This window comes from Apteryx rowi, unplaced genomic scaffold, assembly GCF_003343035.1.
Source record: "Apteryx rowi isolate R43461 unplaced genomic scaffold, aptRow1 scaffold_84, whole genome shotgun sequence".
NCBI lineage: Eukaryota > Metazoa > Chordata > Aves > Apterygiformes > Apterygidae > Apteryx > Apteryx rowi.
Genome location: NW_020451138.1, coordinates 1,971,185 through 1,997,043, shown reverse-complemented (window position 1 = coordinate 1,997,043; position 25,859 = coordinate 1,971,185). Strand labels below are relative to the sequence as shown.

General features: G+C 36.8%; 1 protein-coding gene across 1 annotated transcript in view; it reads right to left on the bottom strand.

Annotated features, from left to right (window-relative positions):
- Nucleotides 1–25,859, bottom strand: part of RIMS1 (regulating synaptic membrane exocytosis 1) — a 354,268-nt gene that overhangs the window by 146,542 nt on the left and 181,867 nt on the right. The window contains exons 13-16 of the mRNA XM_026089988.1: nucleotides 10,547–10,614; nucleotides 9,688–9,798; nucleotides 7,419–7,518; nucleotides 4,806–4,929 (exon numbers count right to left, since the gene is read on the bottom strand). Coding sequence (XP_025945773.1) covers nucleotides 4,806–4,929; nucleotides 7,419–7,518; nucleotides 9,688–9,798; nucleotides 10,547–10,614 — 403 coding nt within the window. The remainder of the gene's footprint in view (nucleotides 1–4,805; nucleotides 4,930–7,418; nucleotides 7,519–9,687; nucleotides 9,799–10,546; nucleotides 10,615–25,859) is intronic.

The following is a 25,859-nucleotide window of genomic DNA, read 5'->3' as shown; positions in this document are numbered from 1 at the left end:
TTCATAATTCTTATGCAAAACTCACAGCAACAGAGGAATCTAGAAGATAAATTTCAACTGTGGACAAAATTCATGGTTTGCAATGGAAATATTATTTGGCAACTTTCTCACCCACCCCTTTCATCCCCACTGTAGTAGATCTCATTTACCCTCAGCAAATCTCTAAAATTTTGTGCTACAGTGGAGAGTGCTTTTTTTATTATTGTTAAGAAATCTTCTCTTCTCTACAAGTATGTCAAACATATTTATCTTGTTTAAGTACAGCTCCACACAGAAATGCAGGACATAAAAAGCAAAGAAATCAATAAATTAAGTATGCAATACAATGCCAATCATAAAACTTGTGGCACAGTATTCTAACAGGCTCTGTCATACACAGCTCTACTTTATAAGTGCTATTGATTTCAAAATCTACATGAAAGAATTTAAAGCTATACTTGTATCAGTATGTGATTTTTTTTAAAATTTAATAATCTAGTTTATATAATCATTTCTTAAATATTATATGCCCACAAGAAAATTTATTGGTGTACTGGATTTTGTCAAATGTATGAGTAATTTTTTTCTTTCAAATGTTAGCATTCTAATTAAAGAACAAAGTTTCTAAAAATAGACTAGTATCTAAAGCTTGTAAGGTAACAAAATGAGTCTTATCTAGACTACTACTATTTCTGGATTGCAGGAAATACTCCGACATCATTATTTACAAAACTGCTTTTTAGAAGAAATAGTAGAAACCTTACAACTTAAAATATTCAAAACTCGACTAGCCAAAGCAATGGTAAAAAAAGGATGACGTAGTTAAAGCACGTATTTAAAATGGAAACAAAATTTTACTCCCCTTTCAAAGCTATGTGAACTTCAGAAAAGTAATGTCAGAAACTATGCAGTAAAGAACTGCCTACACTAAACTTTCTTTTAATCTCTACTTTGAAAGGCAAAGTTAACACTAAGTCTTATGTGATGTTACATATGAACATCTATTGTCCAACCCTTCCACTCCTCCATGAATACCTAAATCCAAACTGTAGCCGAGGTTGAGACTATTGTGTGCAGATATATGGTCTGTGAGCTTCTGGAGTCAATCACTATTCTGTAAAACATATGCACAGCTCTTTCTAATTTTCTGAGTATTAGGGAAGCATCATCCCCTACAAGTTATATTTTTCAGAGTTCCTGAGTTCCTGTCCCCAATATTCATCCTCCTTTTTCCCAAACCATTCTTTCTTACCAGAACCTGTAGCTCAGTCTGTAGTTTGCACCGATTATATTACTTGAGCAACTCTTGGGAATTTAGTACTGCCTGCTTTGTTACGGCTGAACCTTCTTGCGAGGACGCAGAGTACAGTAACAACCCCTACACAGAGGAGCTGAACCACACCAGAGAAACAACAACTTTGGCACTATTAATAATATCTGTGGAAATCCAAGCAAAGATAATTAGGATCAGACAAAGAAAACAGAAGAAACAAAAAGCATTTGTTTTACCTGCACTATCTCCTCTAAGCTCACCGGAACACGCAAGAGACAGTTACCATGCCAGATTTCTTCTCCGAACAGCATACTGCCAGAGGACTTTCTATGCTGTCTTATGTTAACCGCCTCTGGTGTTTTATGCATATTCACAGATATTTTTTTCCCTCATATTTAGATGTCCAATCCATTAATTCTACTTTTTATAGGTTACTTACCTACCTTGTGTTGCAATCATCAGCATTAACGTCAATTAGCTCCTATGGTGTTTCTATGGTATTATTGTGGTTATACAGTTTATTGTTGTTGTGCCTTCATCTGTTAATAGCACTACATTTTTCACATTTTCCCTAATAAACACCCTTCAATTATCCATTACTCATAATTACATTTGCTGATAGACACAGAAATCCAAATTTACAAGACTAAGCAAATTGTTCAGGCATCAATTTTGTAACTTGCAGTCATCTAATTTGTGCCTTTACAGTCCTCCACTTAAGTCAAACTCTGTCATAGTTGGGCTTTTTAGACCTAATATGCTAGAACTTTTTAAATAAAGGCCATTAAATGTGCTGGTACATTATTTGCATTATTAATACCGAGAGATGAAAACACTTAAATTATGCAGACGAAATATCATTTTTCAGGTCTTTCGGGAATCTGCTTCCTCACAGGAATTTGAGGTGTAATGGATTACCACATACTGCTGCTATTAATCAGATAAAATTTTGCCGAATCAGCACCTGAAGTAGCCACAAAGCTTGACTCATTGGCTTGAGTGAGAGTCACTTTCATGAATTTGAAATGCCCACATAATTCAGATAACAAGACAAGGAGAAGCTAGGAAAAAAAAGAGGTAGTCTGTCATCCAAAACAAACAATTTTGCATTACATAACCCAATGCACGTACATCGTAATTAAAAACAAAAAACAAACCAAAAAGTCTTGTGCACTGTTCTTTTTTGTCAACCCACATAAATATGTCTTCTGTTGTACGAGGTATGACTTTTTGTTTTGTTCTTTTTAAATGATAGGCAGGTAAATCCCATCTGATACCAAAAAAAGGACTTTGATTCTTTATTATTGGGGAAAGGAGATATCTTTAAATTTCAAAGTTATATTCTCTCGTCCACTTGTGATATTTATTTGCGCTCTCAAAAAAAAAAAAAAAAAAAACCTCTAATCAGGACCCAGTCCTAGTCAGGAATAAAGTTGTTATACTATGTAAATACTTCCATACCAAGACTCATTTTGTCTCATAATAAAAGTGCAATCTGAGGTGGTCTATTTTTGCCTCTGTCTGGAAAGAAATATGCATGGGTCATCCAAAGCAAAACATTACATTTTTCTTGTTTCAGAGTGCACTTCTGAGGGTAAAATTCACTGTTCAGATTTAGAAATATTCTTTAATATGGAAGTCCTTTTCAATCTAAGAAATTAGACTGCACTCTGCGTTTGGTGCCTCAGTTCAGCAATTGTGGTATTTTCCCTAGATTTTTCTTCAAGAAGATGCTACTGGAATATCTTCATTCTGTACATCATTTTTTGAAATTATGTTTATAAAATACATAAATTACAATAACTCATTTGTTTTAATAATCAAATTATCTTAAAAGTCTAAGGATATATGACATTTCTTAATGCCTCAATAGCAATAAATGTATCTAAAACTCACCTATAGAAAATGCCAATCTAGCACTTTCATTTTGTAAAAATTGTACAAAACACTTTTCAGGTTTTCCTTCAGTTGAGACAAAGAGTTCAAGACAGGTCCAATGGACAACATATTTTTCTTCTGCTGCTTTAAACACATGAAAATCTAGACTTTTAAAAATCTCCTTATGGCATTTTTTTTTTAATTATAAAGATTTAGGTGTGAATCTGCAATTTTCAGTCAAGAATATCTCCTAACTTATCTGACTAAAGGATGTACTGCTCCTCCACAGTCTCCATCTGGACGGTAATATTAGCTTCTCAATAATCAAAATTATTGCATCAAGCTTTCATTTTCCATTAAAAGGTCAAACTCATAATTGAAATTAGTAACAAATGTTAATTTTATTTAAGGACTGTTAATGGTGATCACCATCAAAAAGGCAGAGCTCATTTGCAAAACACAGCTACACTTGCACAGTACAGACAAAATCAAACATCAAAAGCTAATGTGAAACAAATGTAAAAGACGACTGTTCTAGTCAGAAAAGAAATGTTTTACGTTTCTAAAACTAAAAGCTGTTATTAGATTTGAGAGAGAGAAAAATTATATTTGGATGAAATCTGGCAAATTCAGAATGAGATAATAAAATGTATTCATATGGAGGAAATAGTTTACCATCTACCTACAAGATAAGGACTTGGGAGATGCACAGTGACTGTATGTGAACTCTGGGAAGCTGACAGACTACGGATAGATTTACATCTTTTTAATTTGTTTCGAAACTAGCCAGTATTCACTTCTTGGTGTTAATCACGTGACATGGCACTGAGATATACAACAAATGATTCACATTGAAACCCGTCCGACTCAGCTCAAAACGGTCCCAGCAGCAGCCTGTTCAGGGACGGGCTGCCCGATGTGATGTAAAGCAAGTGTGACAATGACAGGGCCCACCCGGTTAAGCTTACCAGCTGAATCAGATTTTCTGACTCTTCCGATGCCTATTTGGGAAATCAAATCTAGAATAACTGTTACCAATAAACTCAAACTTGGATTTATTATAAATAAACATTAAGACTATAAACATCACGTGTTAATGTTAATTTTTGATTAAAACTATATTCATAAAGGTATTTTTATGTTTCCATTTTTGATTCTGATGACAGTATCACTTGACACTATATATAGCCTTTTTAAATAAAACAGATAAAAGTTTTTTTTTTCTTTCTAAAAAGTTCTACTAGTACTGACTTATTTCAAATTCTAAAACGCTCAATGTTGTTGATGCTTCCTTCTACTCACTAATACTTGTGTAAGTTATTCTGATTTAACAAAGTTAAGAACCTGACAAATAGGTTTTACTCACTCGCAGGTCCACCCGGTTTTGAGAGAAGCCTTGCTTAATTCATCATAAACAATAAAAAACAATTTTCTTTTGCCATTTGGCAAAAACCTTGTTAGTATTTTGACCACACAGAAATACTAATATATATCACTGTACAGATTCAAGATTGTAATAGGCAGTAAAGAAAATGGAATATACATAATATTAATAATAAAAAGTGAATCATTCCATTATTAAAAGATAAAAGCTAATGAAGTCACAAAAAAACCCTTTAAAAGTTGCATTAGTAGAAGCAATAACTATGCTTAAGAAGCAAGTCTTTAGCCTTACCCAATAGGCCTTGAAACAATAATTTCAACTTGAGGTTCTGATTTTGATTCTAAAATAATGTTGTAAACTTCTTCATTTGTAGCTCCAGGCAGGGGTTTACCATTCCATTCTAGAACTTCATCCCCTTGAATTTAAAAAGAAGTTTATCTCATTTCCACGTTCTTTTAMAATGAAGTGCAAAACATTCATGAAATCAAAGGTAACTAACTTTCATTCCCCAAAATGAAATAAAATAAAACACTGTTGAAATCAGACAAAGGTTTTGAGTCACTACCAAGGCTCCTTTCTCAGAACACTGCTACAATTTGTACACCACAAAACACGTTAAAGAAACCATCTGTGGAAACTTTAAATATTTCAGAAATAATATAGCACCAGTTATTGTGTTGTGAAATGAAAAAACAGTGCTTTTTGAGAGGTCCTTTATAAACTAGTGGAAATGAACATTGCAAACAGGCTGATCTTCAAAAATGAAAAGTGTGAATATCTAATGTTAAAACTTTTAAAATCATGCCTTTTTATTACAATTTATACACTGTGCATTTTGATTTCTCCACAAAAAAGGACAGCTTTCATTGTCCATGTCAAATAAACAAAAAACAAAAGCAAAGAATGAGTCAATGTCTCCTGAAGATGTTAGAGGGGATCGAAAACAAAACACAATGTGAATTATTAAATAACACTCATTTTTAAAGTTTGCCATTTCTAGAATTTAAATATATATGCATAATGCTTTGTCCTTTGGCATTATTATAAAAGGGGGAAGTCTTTAAATATAGTTTCTAAGGAAAAATCAGTATATAAATTTAAACTGCAGGGACCGTAAGGTAAGTTTACTTTCTCATATCCCATCATGCAGTGGTCAAAACCTCCACAACCTCTATCTAAAGTCACGAATAATTTTATTTTACATTTTTTTACTGAGAATGATATCACGTTTATCAGATTTGGTCAGCTGCTGGCTTTGCTCCCTTCCGAGGAGATAAAAAGCAAGTGATAGAACTTGTGCTTGTTAATAAGCCCAGGAAAATGATCATAAAAACTGACATCCTAACTACCAAAACATGCAGCTTCAATTTCTCTTTGTGTTCAATGACTGTCATTCCTTCATCCCAAACTGCCTACATTCTGGTATTTTAAGAAAGCACTCTAAAAAGGATCACATTAGTTTACAAAGCATTTTGGCTTTCATTAACGCATAAGGGTTGGCAGTTTACTAATGAAAGACATAACGCTTGCTTGCTGAGGCAAGTTTAATTTTCCACTATGAAAGTAAATAATCATTTAATGGAAACTGATTTAAATAGTTTGTATATTTATTACATCGTCTTATCATGAGAGGGGTGGGGAACAGGTAGTAATTCTAGATATTGCCGAGGAACTTGATTAAAAACTCATACAACTTAGTGAAAACACTCCCAATTTCTTTTGTGATTTTGATTATATTTTAAAGCTAACAACAGCTATAAACTAACATGACTATTTTTCCTTAAAATAAAATCTGATTTTTTTACAGATAATTTGTTTAATTTCTAAAATCATCACAGGCATTAAAAGGAACAAGTTTTGCAATTCTTCTAATTTAATAGCAAAAAACAACAGAGAGATATGCTGAATTTGTAATACAAAAAGATCACATGATTTAAACTTAATTTGCAGAGCAATGAATCTATCACATTTTGAAGTAGACAGAATAGGTTACAATAGCTGAGGACCCTCTAGAGCAACCTGTGAGATGTCTGTACTGCTGTTTTAGAAATCTAAGCAGCTTTTTCACTTAGGAGAGTCACTAGTGGAAGAAAACAAGTTAAAAAAATCTCCAATCTGATTAAGCATATCATCATAGTCAGAATGTTAAATTAACAGAAATGGCTCTAATTATGCTTACAAATAAGAACTAAAGGCTAGACCCAAATGGAGATTTAAGTGTGATGACACTCCTGCTAGTTCTAACCAGATAACCAGCAGCCATCAGAGGTACTTTTTCTTTTGCTCAGCTGGTCCAATTCTTGGCCTCTTTGACCAGCCTTACATTGCCTTCTTCATCTAAGATTCTGTCCTTAAGGCTTGCACTCTGATTTCTCCTCTCAGTGAAAGGCATGGAGACAGGAAAACAGGAAAACACCATACACTGCTGCAAATTCAGGTGAGCTGAGCTCCCTGGTCTCAAGTCACACTGTTGTAGCCCAGAGCTGCAAGCGTAAGTCAGCCAAGGAGCTGTTAAAAATAAGTAAAATAGTAAAATAACTGTAGCAAGTTTGGTTGCTGCAATGAGCCATTTTAAAAAATGTTTACATTGTTTATTTTAGGAAGTGTGACAAGCAGCTCSTGAGATAGCAAGCAAAAATTTCACTGGTGATACTCAATACTGACACTTCAGCCCTAACCAACAACGTCTTGTGTTTTGTTCATATATCTAAGCCACTGGAGTTAATAATAAACTAGAAATGTAAGCAATTTTAGCATTCCATAAGGGCTTGAAAAATATTTTTCTGTATTTACAAGATATCAGCATATCACTATCACTTGACTGATGTTAATATATATTAACAGCTGCATTTCCAAAAGCCATAATTTAAGACAATATATTTTGTGTGCAACTGGTTTATTTACCTGCTCTGAGATGCCCCACCACATCGGCCAAGCTACCTTTCTTCACTTTGGTAATGAAGGCACCGAGTCGTCCTAATTCTGTCATTTTTCCTCCAACAACCTGGATAATCATAAATTTGTGAGTTTTCAAGCCACAAGCCAGACATCACATCAAGCATAAATCTATAGACAGATTATTTTTTGCATTATTTTTAAACTAAACCTAAATTATGCATAATCAAACCTTTATTTTCAATTTGGGATTTATGGAGGCTTAAAGAGAAAGTTACATGCACAAAAAAGCCAGTCCTACTTGAAAAGAAGTAAAACTATGACACAGAATTAATAAAATTGAAATTCCTTTTCATATGTTTGCCTAATTAATCTGTTACAATATACTAAGTATCTAAAATTGTTGCAAAAAGAGGGTTTCTTGATAAATAATCAAGAACATGTACTTTATGCAAATAGATGGCTGTTTGGCATGTGCATGAGTGTAAACGGCAAGTGCATATCAAACCAAAGGTATGCAAATCCCAAAATGCAATAGGTAGACCAATTAAAAATTAAAAAGAYGGAAATTCCTAAACCAGTACACTGGATCCCCCACCACGCTTCAGAAGTACCTATCTCTCTAAGTTTACAAACAACTGAGGGACAAGCACCTAAAAGTCCAGCAGGCAATGCCTAATTTAGGCATTTAAATGAAGTGGGTTGAATGTCACTTATAATGTCTTAATTTGGGGTCACTCAATTAACTGGAACTAGCTTTCCTGAAAAAAAACTGTGGATTTAATACAATCTCAGCTATCTTTTAAAAGGAATTTTGTAAATCTTAGCTTAAATATTGAGTCTTATTGTACATGATTTCTGTTTCTGAGTGGCGGTGTAGATTTAAACACTGACCTTCTAAACATTTCCATATGGATGACACTAATGAATGTGGAATATGAGATGACAGTTACTTGACTGAAATACAAGCAGTAAAGCTAGAAAAGGCAGAACTCCATTAACACACTAGAATTTATAGTATATGCCTTGAAAACAGGTAGCTGAATAAACATATACTTCATAATCAAAATGGTTCAGTTCCTTTGCCATGGATGACTGAAGACATGCACAAAAGGATGAAATATATTCAGATCAATAATTTATCTGTATAACTTTCAATGCTTACTAAAAACAAAATATTTTAAATTTCCTCAGCTAAATGTAAAATTTCTGCATCTTGCTTTATTTGAGTTTAAAGACATATTTATAGCTAACTCTTGAGAGGCAAACACTGCCTGCAAACCTTAATTGCTTCTCAGTGCTTGGCAAGACAGTAGCATGAATTTCATGTTATGTTTACCCAGGTTTATACCTACTTTTTTTCTGCATGCAATATCTGGAATATCTGGAATTCAAGGGATTTAACAGAAAAATAAAGAAATGAAGTGATGACTGTATATTAAGTGTCCCCCTGTGTCCAGCCCATCAAGCATATGAGTTGTTACAGCTTCCAAATACTAATGCTTGTTTCTTTGGCTCAGCCTCAAGCTCTAGGGGTCTGTATTAGGCTCTAGTGGGCTACAGTGGGGCTCTGATTGGACCTAGTTTAATTTTTCAAGTGCTTATAACACTATATATGTAGGAAATAAATGTTGTCTTTACCTGAATATGGGGTAAAGGCTTTTCCTGACCCATATTTTAAGGAAAACACCCTGGAATATTTCCTGCTGAGATTCAAACACCATACTACATTTTCAGTCAAACTTCAGGTGCCACTACCTTCATAGACACAAGTCTGCATCAGCCAGCTGTGGTACAGGCACAGGGGCTGCTGTCACACATATAACCAGGATGGGTAGTACCTTGTCCTTGGGCAAAGCAGCAGCTACCCTAAAGCAGCTGCAGGAACTCATTTAAAACCTGAACACCTATTATATGACAACAAATGTAGAAGATGCAATGCAAACAGGCTTGGAAATAAAGGAATATAGTATTAGGGAGATGCAAGAATGTGGGGGGGAATGAGAAGGTCTAGAGAATTAGGATTGTGTGTCAGAACAGATGAGAAAAGGGAGATGAGTGGTCACTACCTCCCACTCTCTACTCACATCCTAAAGGATCTGTCAATATTGGGCATTAYCTCATATTTTGAGGAAATACAGCATGTGCAATAGCATGTGGAATATATTTTTGCCAAATGACAGTATAATTGGAAAGGCCTCTGATTCAGTGTTAGGCTTCTACATATTAGGTCAGTGATAATTTCATTCCTTTAGCATGTAACCCCTTTAATACTTACTTTTAGCCCCAGTAATGCACCTGATTCTTTTGGCATGGTTGTTCTCTTGTTAAGAATAACACGTCCAATTAAGCGATCTCCCTCTTTAGAAGGCTGCCACGTTACTGGATGCTATTAAAAAAACAAGCAGTGGAAATAAAAAAAATAACGATCTTCCTGTTTTCGTATGTACATTTATATACAAATACAATTTGTTAAATCATCATGTCATGGTAAACACAAACACCCTTCTGATGTATGATGTATCTGAGCTTTTTATTGTTATATTTGTTGGGTTCTGGCTTTAGTAAACATATAATTAACATGCCCACTGCAAAAACATCTCAACACTAAGTCTGCAGGTAAAATTATAGAGGAGTTCAAAGGTTAATACAATTAAACATTTAAAACATACCTTAGGTAATAAAATTAAACATTTACATTTAATTCCATAGCCCTGAAAAGTGCTTTTATAAATTCTGTCCTTTAAAATAATACATATGTTATTCAGCTCTGCTATATGGGTTCACTATATAATAAAAGTCAATATCCTTTTCCATTCAAAATCAACAGAAAAATTCACTAATCACAGTCGGTGCAGCCTCACACTCACAGCTTCCTTTGTGGTGTGTAACTGGCAAGGTGAAATATGGTAGCAACGTACACACAAGAATTCATTTTATATTAAAACTCAGGTAATTTTTCTAGTATAGATTTTGACAAAAATCTCTTTCTGATTTTGAGTTCCATGATCTTTAAGCCAAGTTTTCATATATTATGAATAGAATAAAGTTCTAATAACAAAATATCAAAGCTGAACTGAAATAATCAGCAAACATTTTAATTCATACATATGAACCTATTTTTCCCTATTTCTTACCGAACTAATAGGGGATGTCTCCCTACTGTGCCACGTGGCAGGATCCAGCCAGTAGTAATCCAAGTCACCTGGAAGAACATGAATGGAAAGAAATGTATAATCTCTCAGACAGAGCAAGGTGTATGAATGATACTTCTGTATGCATTACTTTTAATGTGCAATAGTTTAATCAAGCAAATACAACACTTGCACTATGATTCAAATTAACTTAGACATATCAACTAACTTAGACATATCAACTTGAAAAATATAGACTAAAAACCTAAAAATAAAAATACATAGTAACAAAAGGACCTCTGTTTCTTCATGAATCACACATCCGAATCAGCAGGGTACTCCAGCTCTTCTTCAGTTTGCCCAGTCATCTTCCAGGGATGGATCCCAATATATAGCATTCACACTCTTCCTCCTCCCCCATCTCCATAATAAACACACAGTGACACAGCTAATAATAACACTAGAGAGAATACTTCACAGAATAAGCACTTAGCTACAGTTAAGGACAGACCAGTAAACCACCCTCAAGAAACTACGAATGAGTTGATTAATACTGTGCCAGGGGRCACTGTGCAGAGATGAACAGAAGCTGATAAATAATAACAGAACACAGATTACAGGGTTAAATAGCCACATAAAAAGAGCAAACAGTACAAACAGCAAATACAAGGTTGTAATCTTTCATTTTGCTCGGGACAAACTTTTACAGTTTTTAAACATTGAGACTAAAACCACAAATGAAGGCATCTGGAAGCCCTGGGTGGCTGGGGCCGAGCAGGGCCGAGGTGCAGCTGTGAGGCTGGGACACTGCTGGCAGTGCGGGAACTGAGGGCAGGCAGAGGAAAACTCAGTCTAGCTTCGCTTTACAGCTGTGTTGTTTAACATATTACAGCTGTGGGAGGTCGACTTGATACCAAAAAATGGCCAACTTTCCTGGTTGCTCTCTGGGAGGAGTGCTGTAGAGGAGTGATATAATTGTGTGCTCTAAGAAAGGGAAGAGGAAAGGATCGGAGGAGGAAGAAYTGGGCAGTGCAATATGGGCTGCAATTTTATTCAGGGAAGGGAAGGGTGCAGATGGTTTGGGGCAGGACTTAGGAGACACAGGTTAGAAAAGATTCAATAGGAGAGTAAACGTGAGATTGATACCACATGAACAAGACCTAAGCATTTCTGTCCTGTTCAATAAAACATACCTGTGATCTCTGAACCTTGGAATTTTTTATTCCTTTGGGCATTACCACAGTATATGAGTGCAGTGCAGTAGTTGGAAACGACAAGGACAACTCTTCATAACSTTCTCTTGAAATAACAGCAGTACATAAAAGCTTGATCTTAAGTAAGCCAAGTGATACTTGTGAAATTTTTTATGCAAGAAAAGAAATAGTAGACTATTCTGCTATTTAGCTTACAGTATCTTAAAAAAAAGAACCAAATCAAAACCAAAACTTTCACCTGAGAGGAAATACAGCCACCTCTCACTGCTGAGGTCTATATCCATACTGACACCCTTCCGGTAATTTCTCACCCTCACTTTGGTAGAGAGTCTTGGTCATTTGAAATGTCAGCGGAACAGTTTAACAAGACTGTTTCTTGAACTCACAAGTGAGTATTTTCTTTTAAGTCTTTAAATGATGTCCCAGAGTTTAAGTTTCATTATGGAACAACTCTTCATAAGCTTTCTAATGACATTTCTAGAAACTCTTTGCTGATCCCTTAACAGCTACTGGGTAAAAACGTTACTTTCATTAAAGTCAGTGACTTACTACAGATACCCCAACCTTTCACCCTTGATATGTTCTATGGCTTAGGAAAACATATTGTATTTTTAATGTACACTGTAGGCAATAGAACTTCACTATTTTATTTTAGCAAATATATCTCTATAACTATAGTTACATCATTACTCCTACTAGTGCGCAGACAACCAACCGAAGTCCAAACAAAGATGGATTTAGCAAGAAAAAGATACAAATCTATACAAAGGCTCTACCACTTTTATGATGCTGTTTTTCCACAAATATTTAGATGCTGATTATGAAATACAAGTTGTATCACTCTTTATAATTAACAAAATCTTTAATAACTTATCATATACATGATCATATGCATAAGCTATTTTTAAACAGCTTATTATTATCATATGCATAACCACATAAGGCAGTTTGGGGTTGCCTTAGCTACTGCAGTTCTGAAATTTTGAGGGCTTAACTTCATATTAAAGATCTTCCAGTTTTGCTTTCAGTCTAGTTCCTTGCACCTTTCAAGCCTTCAAAATGGCAACACCACCACCACCACCAAATTCATGGAAGCAGACTGCCCATCACAAGTGTCAGCAGTAAGTCGGCTGCAGCACAGCCCTCTCCAACTTTCAGTAATGGACTCAGTGGTCCAGAAGAAAGCAGTTTTCTACATAAAGAGGCCTTCTACATGGGAAACAAAACATGCTTCGCCTCCATGTTTCACAGCTGTTTGCTAGGCCAATGCTGGAGCAGCCTCAGTCATCTCCAACATGCAAAGGTGTGTGCCCTAGTGATCAAAAACATTTCTGCTCCTGTCCCCATTGCTCCCTGTTCTCTTTTCCCTTCTTCCTTCCCCAGCTTCTGCTTCTGTGTCCAAGTCTCCCTGCGGCCCTTCCTCTGTTTTTTTGCATATCCCTGACCACCCAGATCATGCATCTAGCATCCTAACTCAAAAAATTCTTGCCGTAGCAAGATCCCCTCACACATCTTCTGTCCTTGCCCCTACCTGCTAATCTTCCCTCTTCTCCAGCTGCCTACCCTCTGCTCCCTTCCTCCCTGTCCATTTTTTTTCCTATTGTCCTTCTTCTGCCTCCTTCTGCTTCTGGCTGTAAGTTGCATATTTTAATCCCTCCTTCTCCTCATCCCTCTTCATGATAAACTATGTCCTCACCAGCCCTTCTTCCCCAAACATAAATCTTTACTTTCTTCTGCYCCTACTATCTGTTCTACACTTCCATAAATTTTAAGCCTTTTGCCTGCACCCTGTCTGGCCACTGACATGGTCATTTTGCTCTCTGTTCCYAGAAGCTGAGAGCAGGAATTGCACTGCAAACTTTGCTGGACTGAGAGCAAGCACCGATGATATACTTGGAGTGTATAAATGTAACTATCAAATCAAAACTCTCAACTGAAAGCAGCTGGTCTATATTTTGGAGAATATTTTGAGAGATGCAAAAATGCCCTCATACCATGCCAAGATCCTGCCAAAAGTAAAGATTCTGCTCCAGATAATGAGGGCAGCTACCACAAAGGAACCGGAGAGAAAAAAGAAAAAAAAATCCTGAAAAATAACCAAATTTTTAACTTTCCATTAAAATTCAATATTAGATAGATCACTGGCATGGAAATTTTTGGCTCAATCTAAAATGATAAAAAGAGTTTTACAATGGAAAGTGTCAGGTAACCTACCTCATCTATTAATATAAAATAGAACATACAAATTAAAACATAATGGACAAAATCCACAAATAAGCTGCGCACAACCACATTTTTAAAAAGGCTAATAACACTTAAACTAGTGTCTTGATATCTGCAGTTAAGCACTCTGCTACCACTATAGTTTTAAAAAACATTTATCCTTTATCATTCAATGTCACTGTTGCTTCTCTACCTAATATCTATTTATGTCATTCTTGCACTGCAATATCCCAGAATTCACATAATTTCACTAGTATTAAAGAGGTGCAAAAACCTAAGAGCATTGTTTCAGAATTTCGTATTTTCTCAAAAAAAACCAACCAAACAAAACTATACACAGAGTGCTCTCTCCCTGGTAAAAATCACTAAAAATAACTAATAAAATAAAAGAAAATTTAAGGCAGTACAGAAAAAAAAATCCTCTTTTCTAATGATTAAATTATCAATTTATAGGCTTGGACTGCTTTTAAACACATCTTAAATAATATCTTAAATTTACAAACATGAAATAATTAACTATAATAGGCTCCTATGAACATAAGATATAGAAACATTGTACCATTATTGTTGTACATTATTGATATATTTATATAAAACATATATAGACGTACCTCAATACTATGTATATGATTAAAAAACAATTGTAGTTATAATTCATGCTTTACTTAGGATTAACGGAGTGAAATAAGTATACACTTATAAAACCCTGTTTCCTGACGGAATAATTCAAAATGTTTATCCTGTCAGCACTGAAATACTTTTCCTATTATCATATCATACTGCTGCTCAATTACTGTACATTGGGACATAACTGATACAATCATACATCTACTTTACAAGGGACAAACGTGTTGAGTATTTCTTGAGAAGTGTTTGGGGGTCTTCAATCTAATTTCAAGATGGGGAATAATAACTCTAACATATTCCTGTTGATTTTTTATCAGCAACATACATGCCTTCAAAATAGAGGGAAAGCAGAATTCACAACACTGAAATGGTGCTCTCTCTAAAACGCTTCAWCTTCAACAGTACAACCCATACCACAAGCTAATGCTGTGATTTTGTGTGAAATCCTGCAAAGCTGGTAAGTGCTAGAAATGACAGCCTTGTCTCTGTGGCAAAGCTGAAGCTTTTCTTTGCTTAAACGTGCACAGAATATGAGAAATATTGTTATCCTGTATGACTAGTCCAAAGAATCTTGAATACTGGAGATTAAATGCCCCAAAACGTTTCCCAGAAACCCAGGCGGTATTCAAAGGCCAGGATATTTGGCGAAGAACCCTGTTCTGGTGTTTTGCTCAAACGCAGGTGCACCAGTCTGCAGCAGTTATTTAAGACAACAGGCAGACAGAGCCCACTGGTAAGGCTCACTCTGCCCACGTTAGGCACTTCTTGGGAGCCTAAGATTTAGCTGCTAATTAATGACACAGTTCTACCATGTACCTAGGAAACTCAGACTATTATTTTCAGAGGCTTCACTGAAAATTAAAGTGCAAACCACCTTCCTAAAGGTGGACAGACCAGATCTTTCAACTAGCATGAAGAGCAGACATATATGCGTTTAACTTCATTAATTTAAAGGCGCAAAGACAGCATGCCTTATACAGACAGTAATGCTTATTGAAAACCTGGACTAGTCCTCTGTTACGTCTTCCTCAGATCTCATGCAATGGGATCAGTATTTTATGAATGTTGATGAATTTTCTCAATGTAAAAATCAACAGAAGCCATCTATCAACCCACAGAAAGTTACAACAAGACCACCCTACAAATAGAAAAACTGGAAAATGTCTTTAGGATACTGTTACAGCCATCAAAAACTTTTGCCTGSTATAACACATGTGATAAATCACATCATTAAGACATTAACAGTAAGCTAAGACAGCACTTGTGAGACCAAGAAAAAGAAGAGAAAGTAAAGAAGATAAAGGTCTTTTTATCACTTCAAAAAATAATTAACTGGATAAACAATATATGTTTAAATTATTATAGTCAAGATGCTGGCTAACCACAAAAGGAGAAAACACACAGAATTCCCTGGCTTGACATAGAACCCTCACATCTAAGTGGCAAACAGAGAAGTCAAAAAGCTGCCTATTGCCTATTTATCCAGAAAGTTTCACAAATTGTTCATTTTCTCCTTGATTACAAACCAAATGACTCGATATGCCTACAACTAAGAATTTAAATCCTTGCAGAATGAGGTCTGTGTTTAACTATTCACGCAGGTCAAGGACAGACTAGCTCATGCGGTATTTGGGAAGAATTTCCCACATGAGTATGAAGTTGAGATTTTATTTGTACAGAAAATATATAATTGCCATGGATGTGAGCTCTCTGCACTAATGAAATACTATTTTTTTTTGTTAAGGACACAAATATTAAACTGAGTCAAGTGAAAAGGGAAATCCATTTGACTTCTCATTCAGTTACTACTGCAAAGTTTTTTTATAAGAATGGTGAGCTCTATGCATGCTCACAATTATTTTTAATTTTATTAAGGACTAACATGCGAGTGACTGATTACTAAAGATTTCTTCAATGTATTCTTTTTATCTGGGCATAAGGTAAATTTTCTGTGGACTGGCTAAAAAAAAATAACATGAGTTTTTATTCAGATATTTATTTATCAATAGTATTYATTTTTTATTATTTGTGTAGTGTGAATTTTTTTGTATTAGGAGTACAGTTTATGCACAAATCCGTGTATAAGGAACTACTGCATTTTCTTCATTATTAAGCAGGTTTCCCAAAAGTTGTAATAGCAAAAGACCGCCCAACACAAAAACAGCTGGACCARTTTGTATGCTTCAAAGGTGGACTTCCTACCTGAATTATCTCAAAGTGTTGTTAGAAGGTATTAGAAAGTACAGATTACAAATCTCACGAATTGAAATTTAAASCCAAAAATCACTGCCTACCCAGTCAACTAACAACCTGAGGACTTGTGAAGTTTTCTACAGATTTAATCTGGCCACCCTAGAGAAAGTCAAGACACATCACAAAGAAGCTACTCTAAGCTTCCTGAATCTCTAGCGAGTCTTTTGAGAAGTCCTGAGCCAAGGGCTTATTATTCAGGGCGACTGTATTTAGTTTCTTCACTCAAATGTTGTAAGATTTGAAGAGTTCATCAACTGTTTCCAGCTAAAGGTTTACTTCTATCTCAGAGATGGTCTAAGATATTATTCTTAGAATGTGTAAGTCTTGTTGCATGCATGTGAGTGTCTGCACAGATGAGCCATAAAGCCCATAAAGGAATGGGTCTTCAAACCATGTCCTGTAAGATATTCAGAAAGTGCATTTTGAGTGCTAAAGAATATAGAGGGACTTAAAAATGTAAAATACTAAGCAAGGCACATGAACTTTCATTTATTCAAAAAGTTCCTTTAAGAGTTTTATTTGAAACATTTTGCTGAGGATGACAGAAAAGGTGTTCAGTACTACCAAGAACTTCAAATCAACAGACAAACATTTTAATTTATTTCTGATCCTGTATTATCCGAAGATTTAAAAATTTGTTCTCTCAGAACTAGTTCCAAGTCCTGATTTTACTGACTTTGATTACACTCTTGAGCTGGAGCTAATACTATAGATGGATGGATGTAGATCTTATTTTTGAGATTTAGAACTTACTTGAATTAATTTGATTGATTTACTAACTTTATTTAATTCTAATTCAATACTGACACTAACTTTTTTTAAATGCATTATCTGAGTTCCTGTTTAGTATTATTAACCCTATTTTAGCCTTGACATGATCTCTTGATCTTATTTTTGTTTAGTACATAATGAAATTTGTAAAATGAAAAGCAAGTTATTTCTTTCAAAAAGCCTTATGGGCTTATAATTTTGGAGACATGGATACACATCTATCCTTTAGACTAAAAGCCTGAGCAGCTCTTAATAATTCTCCTGGTGTTGTGAAGGAATCCAAGTATTGCCAAGTTTGCCATGCTACACTTCAGACTAACAGAATTTTTCCTTCCTGTGTTTTTTTTGGTTTGGTTTGATTCCCTTTGAGAGAGAGGTGGTAAAAGGTATTTTAAAAAGCCCACATAGGCAAAATAGTTTTCAACTGTTTGCTTTTTCCTGTGGAGATTTAAAAATGGTTGAATAAGTGTTAACTGTGAAAGAAGGTAATATTTTCAGTTAGGTCTCTTTTGGTATTTAATTCAATTTATTTAATTTTGGTATTATAATTCAATATCCAAACAGAAAATAAATTCCCCTCAAACTCTAGGGTGTTTCATATACATTGCCAGTAGGTCAGAATTTTAACAAGGAGACGTGCATGAGAAAAGCTGTAACGCTGTGACACCGCAGCCCAGGCCTTGCGAGTCCCGGGGATGAGATCCCGGAGAGGCGCCAGTGCCCTGGAAGCCCCTGCTGCAGAGAAGGAGAGGCGGCTGAAATGGGCCAGGCCCAGAGAGACTTATTTGCACATACATTTTCTCCTGGTGTGGGGAAGGGGGAAAGACAGAGGAGGTAACAAGCAGTGGTTATAAACATGCTGACTGGAGCAATGCAATTGGGACCAGGGCTTCATGTTGTCCACACGGGACCACAGGAAGGGAAGGGAGAAAGACAATGAGCCATTCTGTTGATCATCTAATACAATACACACACACACAGACATGCAGACACACACAAATAAGCCATTCGAGAAATAAACAAGAAAATTACATTTAATAATCRAAGTTAGGATTTACTTATTATGAAAACTTGGGGAGATCATTAATCTCAAATATTATTACAAAAGAGAAAGTTTGAGGAGAAAAAAAGAAGCCTTGCTTGTCCTGAGCTTCAAGATTGATTACTAAAGAGAAATACACTTCAGCATTATTATGATGGGATCTACTCCAGAGCACCAAATGATGAAGATGTGCTTGGTGAGGTTTTTGGTGAGTATTTGGCAGACTGCTCCACAGCACTGCATTTGACAGTAATGAGAGATTTTAAACATATTCCTTTCTCTTCTTCAGAAGGGAATACTGCAGGACAAAAGTCTTGGAGTGCATAGTGAGCAATCACAGATACAAAGAAAGCAATCGGAAAAGAACTTTTTGAGCTTTGCTTCCAACCAGTGGAGAGGAAACAGTTAAGGGTATGAAAGTGAAGCTTTATGATCCTTAAATAGGGAAGGAGGATGAGCATAGAATTAAAAAACAAAAAAATCTTTAGAATTAAAAAAAAAAAACTCAGAGAAAATAATGAAGCAGATATGATCACAGAATCACAGAACAGTTGAGGCTGGAAGGGACCTCTGGAGATCATGTAGTCCAAACCCCCTGCTCAAGCAGGGTCACCTAGAGCACATTGCACAGGATTGCATCCAGGCGGGTTTTGAATATCCAGAGAAGGAGACTCCACAACCTCTCTGGGCAACCTGTGCCAGTGCTCTGTCACCCTCACAGGAAAGAAGTTTTTCCTCATATTCAGACGGAACTTCCTGTGTTTCAGTTTGTGCCCGTTGCCTCGCATCCTGTCGCTGGGCACCACTGAAAATAGTCCAGCCCCATCCTCTTGAAACTCTCCTTTTAGATATTTATACACATTGATAAGATCCCCTCTCAGTCTTCTCTTCTCCAGGCTGAAGAGTCCCAGCTCTCTCAGTCTTTCCTCATAGGAGAGATGCTCCAGTCCCCTGATCATCTTCATAGCCCTTCACTGGACTCACGCCAGTAGTGCCACATCCCTCTTGTACTGGGGAGCCCAGAACTGGACGCAGTACTCCAGATGTGGCCTCACCAGGGCTGAGTAGAGGGGGAGGATCACCTCCCTCGACCTGCTGGCAACACTCTTCCTAATGCACCCCAGGATACCATTGGCCTTCTTGGCCACAAGGACGCATTGCTGCCTCATGGCTAAYTTGGTGTCCACCAGCACTCCCAGGTCCTTCTCTGCAAAGCTGCTTTCCAGCAGGTCAACCCCCAACCTGTACTGGTGCATGGGGTTATTCCTCCCTAGGTGCAGGACCCTGCACTTCCCTCTGTTGAACTTCATGAGGTTCCTCTCCGCCCACCTCTCCAGCCTGTCCAGGTCTCTCTGAATGGCAGCACAGCCTTCTGGGGTATCAGCCACTCCTCCCAGTTTTGTATCCTCAGCAAACTTGCAGAGGGTGCACTCTCCCTTCACCCAGGGACACCGCAAGAAGTTGAACAGGGCTGGACCCAGTACTGACCCCTGGGGGACACCACTAGCTACAGGCCTCCAACTAGACTCTGMGCCGCTGATCACAACCCCCTGAGCTCTGCCATTCAACCAGTTCTCAAGCCACCTCACTGTCCACTCATCCAGCCCACACTTCCTGAGCTTGTCTATGAGGATGTTATGGGAGACAGTGTCGAAAGCCTTGCTGAAGTCTAGGTAGACAACATCCACTGCTCTCCCCTCATCTACCCAGCCAGTCATTCCATCAGAGAAGGCTATCAGATTGGTTAAGCATGATTTCCCCTTGGGGAAGCCATGCTGACTACTCCTGATCACCTTCTTTTCCTCCACATGCTTGGAGATGGCCTCCAGGATGAGCTGCTCCATCACCTTTCCAGGGATGCAGGTGAGGCTGACTGGCCTGTAGTTCCCTGGGTCCTCCTTCTTGCCCTTTTGGAAGACTGGGGTGACATTGGCTTTCTTCCAGTCCTCAGGCACCTCTCCGGTTCTCCATGACCTTTCAAAGATGATGGAGAGTGGCCTAGCAATAACATCCACCAGCTCCCTCAGCACTCGTGGGTGCATCCCATCAGGGCCCATGGATTTGTGGGTGTCAGGTTTGCCTAAATGATCTCTAACCTGATCCTCCTCGACCAAGGGAAAGTCTCCGTTTCTCCAGACTTTCTCTCTTGTCTCCAGGGTCTGGGATTCCTGGGGGCTGGCCTCAGCTGTAAAGACTGAAGCAAAGAAGGCATTCAGTAACTCTGCCTTCTCTGTATCCTTCATCACCAGGGCACCCACCCCATTCAGCAGTGGGCCCACACTTTCCCTAGTCTTCCTTTTGCTATTGATGCATTTCAAGAAGCCCTTCTTGTTGTCCTTGACATCTCTTGCCAGATTTAATTCCAAACGGGCCTTAGCCTTCCTTGTCGCATCCCTGCATACTCTGACAACATTCCTATATGATAGCAAAAGAACTCCAGGAATTATGGATGTTCTTCTAAAAAACAATACTATGGTCAGCAGCATAACCAGTCCAATACAAAGGAAGAAGTACAGTAAATGACTGACTAACCAAGTCATGAGTCTTTCATTTTCTAGAAGATGTACAAACCATGGAATGTTATTTGTAAGCAAATAACTTATGATGTTTGTGATAGAGTCCATTAAGCATGCAGGACAAAATCAGAAAGGTCAACATACAAAGTAAATGTAAACATCAAGGGATGCAAAGATGATCAAGAAATCATTCTGCAAGAAGACTATGGAACAGTTAAACAACAGCCGTTTGGTTCTATCAGCAAATGATACCAAGCAGGCTATGATTATCTGCCTTTTTTTTATTTTAAATTACAGTTCTCATAAAAAGAAACTTGACTAAAATCTCAGCAACAAGTTAACAACGTCTGTAGCAAAAAGATTAGATCTTCTGCCAAAACAGGAAAAGACGAGGTCAGACTATCTAAATAAGTTATACACTGGGCTAATTCACTTCACCCTGGAGTACTTACAGACCTGTCTGAAACTATCCCATTGCCAGGAACAATTATTTCTGAGAATCAGTGGAGTATGGATGAAGTTCCACAAAACTGGAGAAGGGCAAACACTGTACCTATTTTTTAAAGAGAGGGAGAGAAAGCAGGGCTAGAAATTATAGACCAGTCAGCTTAGTATCAATTCCTGGAAAAATACTAAAAAGAAAAAGAAGCACCTACAAGACATTAAAAAAAGAAGTCACATTTAAAGTCAAATTGTCAGTAACAAATCAACATGATTTCATTTCCTACCGCTGCAATAAGATTGTTGATAGGGAAAAAACAGCAGATGCCATAAACCTTCAGTTGAATAGGGTTTTTTTCATAAGCATGCCATGTTAGAGTCACACCACAGAAACTGTTTAAATAAAACTACTATAAGGTGGAAAACTGTTTAAAAAAGCATGCAAGTCATCATAAAAACCAAAGGATGTATTAAGTGGGATCGTCAATATTTGTCTTGGATATAGTAATAGTCAACACTGGCATTAACATTCTAGACAATAAAACAGAAAGCATGCATATTAAATTTGTAGGTGACCCCATCCCAAGCAGGGAGGTAGGAACTGCTAGTCTTAGGAGGGCAGGACTGAAATTCAAATCTACCCTCACAAACTGGAAAAATGAAGTGGAAAGAAGAGGATACAGTTCAGAGTGGACAAGTAAAAAGCTCCACACTTAGACCAGAACAAACAAGTGTAGAAACAGGGAAAGRAAGTCAGCCAGGTAAGGAGTAGCTACGCAAAAAAGATCAGGTGGATTTAGCAGACCACAGCAGTAATAGGAGAGGACAGCAGGCAAGTCTGGCAGCTGTCTGTAAACCACTACCCTTGCACTTGAGAAGCCAGCAGGGTTGGCCACAGGCCAGGCTCAGTGCCTTGCCTACCCACTTACCTGCTAAATACCTCCTCAGATCACATTGGTGGGGACCTTGAGGTTTTTTGCTGTCGCTGTCTGGGGAGGAAGGGGGGGGCGCTTTAGTCTGCATCATGGTTTGTCTTCTGGGCACCTTGCACCCACCTAGCTCCCTAACATGACAGTGACCTTGCTGACAGCTTGGTCTCTCAGGTTCTCTCCTTACAGCACACAGTTTAATTTTCAGAGCTGAATGTTTGGCTTAACTGAAGTGTAGCTGTGAAGGAAGGATATGAATGAGATAAATTTAATGGCCAGTGAGATATAGAAGGTCTGATCTAATAGTCCTTTCTAATTCTAAAGTCTTTTACACAATAAAGTCAAACACTCTCAACAGAGAACAAGACTGGACCAGTGAATGTTGGGCTAGTGTGCTTTTAAAATATGTTTTAGCTCTTCTAAATCCACACTGTTCCAAAGGCTGGAGATGTCCCCAGTGTAACAGCAGCATCCTGGTGCTGCTGTATGCTATGCCTGCAGCACAGCCTTGAATCTCCACAATGCTGTCACAGCTCTGCACTTTTCAATCCCAACTCTACTTCACATATTTATCCAAGTTTGCAAGAGGTCTTTGGAAGGCAGTTTAGAGCTGTCTACCACATTGAGTACCCTGAAGAAGAAATAGGGTTTCACCTTCTTTACGTGGTTCCACACAACTTACTAAGTGTGAGAGTCAGTGCAAGGCTTTGATCTTAACCAAAGACTTTCTCCAGTCTTGTCCTTTAAATTCTGTTCATGGCTAAGGCTGAACCTTGTCTCTTCAACCTTAGCAGCATCTTTCTTTATTAATATTCCCACCTTTCTGTTTTCTTCTCTCTGTTCTGATTGACATTCAACCCCATTTTCTCTAATGCATCTCTCCAGATTCTGCCCTCAGTATACTCTTCTGCTCTTCTGCTATAAGAAAAGAATTTCACACACAGATTTTTTCAAGTGTGTAACTAACAGAACTATAAACTTAGAGAAGGTAAACCATCTTCCATGACTTTTGCCATCATACAACCTTTAGGATTCATTCTTTTAGTGAAAAAGTTACTTTTCAAAATGGACTTTTACAAGCAGCATTACCAGCTATGTAGATAAAAGATTTTAAAGCTTTTTGTTATTCTCAACACTGCATAATCCCCAAGGAACTTTGCAATCATCAGTCCTTCCTCTTACTTCCCCCTATGATCCTTAGTGATTTAGCTGACAGCCTTATTCTGAGTTTGGGGTTTGGACTTTTTTTGTCCTGAGGAGAGGCCTGATGTCCTTCACTGGGTCAGAATGTGCAATGCATCACATGGTGATGCAGAGGCAATATACAAAATAATTGTAACTGTACGGTTATTTATTATAACATTATATTATTATTATAACCACAACTGTATATTATGCTAAACAAATGTATTCTTGTTTTATGTACATGTTTTCTGTAATATTTTTTCAAAAATAATATACAAAATGAAAGTAGCAGAAGCATATTCCATTCTGAATTTGTTAAGGGTATTAAATCTACTAACCAGAGCACAATTCAGGGGATTCAAGGGATGCAGGACATATCAATTATCTTCTCCCAAACAAATCAGCTAAAAATAATTTACCYGAATAATTATTATTTTCCTGAAGGAAATTTCTAAATTCTTTATCTATAATTTCTACAACATGCAAAATATTTTTAAGGCAATCAGAATGTCATTACTTTTAAGAACCGCATTTACATTTTGATGTACGCTTTCAAAATATACCTTTGTGTTTGAAAACACACCACATAACATCACTAATGTTTCAAATTATATCTGACATATGAGCTTTCTAAATATCAACATAACTGAAACAGAGACTTACAAGTAAAATGGTTCCTTACTCCCTGCTTAAGCTGAACATTTGTTACAGTTAATATTTTACATTCAGAGGACCCAACATCTCCACTCAAACTGTACAGTTAAATAAATCTGTCCATTTTAAATATATATCTAAAAGCTCAACACCATAAAGCCACTTGTTTACCTGTCCCTGAATGCAACGTATGGAGCAGAAACTGAAGAAACCCAGCAAACATAGCAGCATCAGCAACAGAGTGGTTAAAAAAGCACAACTGGCATCTAGTACGTTGCTGAATTCCAGCCCGCAACTGTAGCAAAACCRTAAGGCAATCCAAAATCCACTTCTGTATGAAGGAGATATAACCGAAAAAGTCCCTAAGGTCCTTGCGTCCTGATCGTAAGCCAAATTATTCTGCAGCCTCAAATATTCTACATTGGTGACACCAAACAGGGCTACGAGAGCTCTTGTCATCAAAACAAATCTCTGCAGTGTCGTGCAAGCATCGATTACTGCATCGGTTCATACATGCTCACTGCAATGCTAAGGAGTTTCAGTCTCTAGGAGCAGCTAACGATTTTAGGAATCCAGATCTAACAGTCCTCAGGAAAGAAGACAAAAATTGCTGCTTCCTCTCTGGATAGAATATGAAAGGAGTTTCTTAGCTTTTGAAAGCTCATAATATGCACAGGCTCAGATACCTGAGCAATCAATACCACTGCTGCAGTTATTATTTGTATGCAGCAGTGCTACACTGAATAAGTTTTAATAAACTGCATAAACACACCAATCATGTAAAGCAAATGTGTCTGTTACAAGTTACATACAACTTCTCAAGCAGTAGATTTGCTTCTAATGTACTGAAAATATAATGGTCCACAAACTAATTTGTTATTTCTTACAAATTATGGGATGATTTAACACTTTTCTTACATAATATATGTGTGCATGAAAATATCACTTTGTATAAGAAACATATATTCTAAATAAAAGAGAAAAACAGAATATGTATACCATTAGATTTGGGAAAGTCAGATGATTAGAGAATTACATCTAATCATATTTGCTGAAGAATTTAATTTAATCATTTCCAAACCCTAGAACAATAAAATATTTATCAGAAACAGTTTTGTTTTCCACTGTGAAAATATGTCTCTCTGCAGTATATTTAGATACTGTAGGACTTTGGAAATAAAAAAGAACCTGAAACTAAAATGAGAGAAAGCAGAATATAAGAACAAAAAAGTATGATGAACTAACCTGTTTAAATTTCCATCCAAAGAAAAACAAATAAGGGATGAAAAAGAAACGATTAAGCTAAGAAGAGTTTAGAATTCTTTCATCTTTAATAATCTATAGACCTATCAGTAATAATGAAAATATATTTTTAAATCAAGTAGCTTCCTTGTAATTCTTAGTCACATGATCAAAAACAAGGTACTGAATATTGCCTTTCATACACCGTCTCACCTGTCA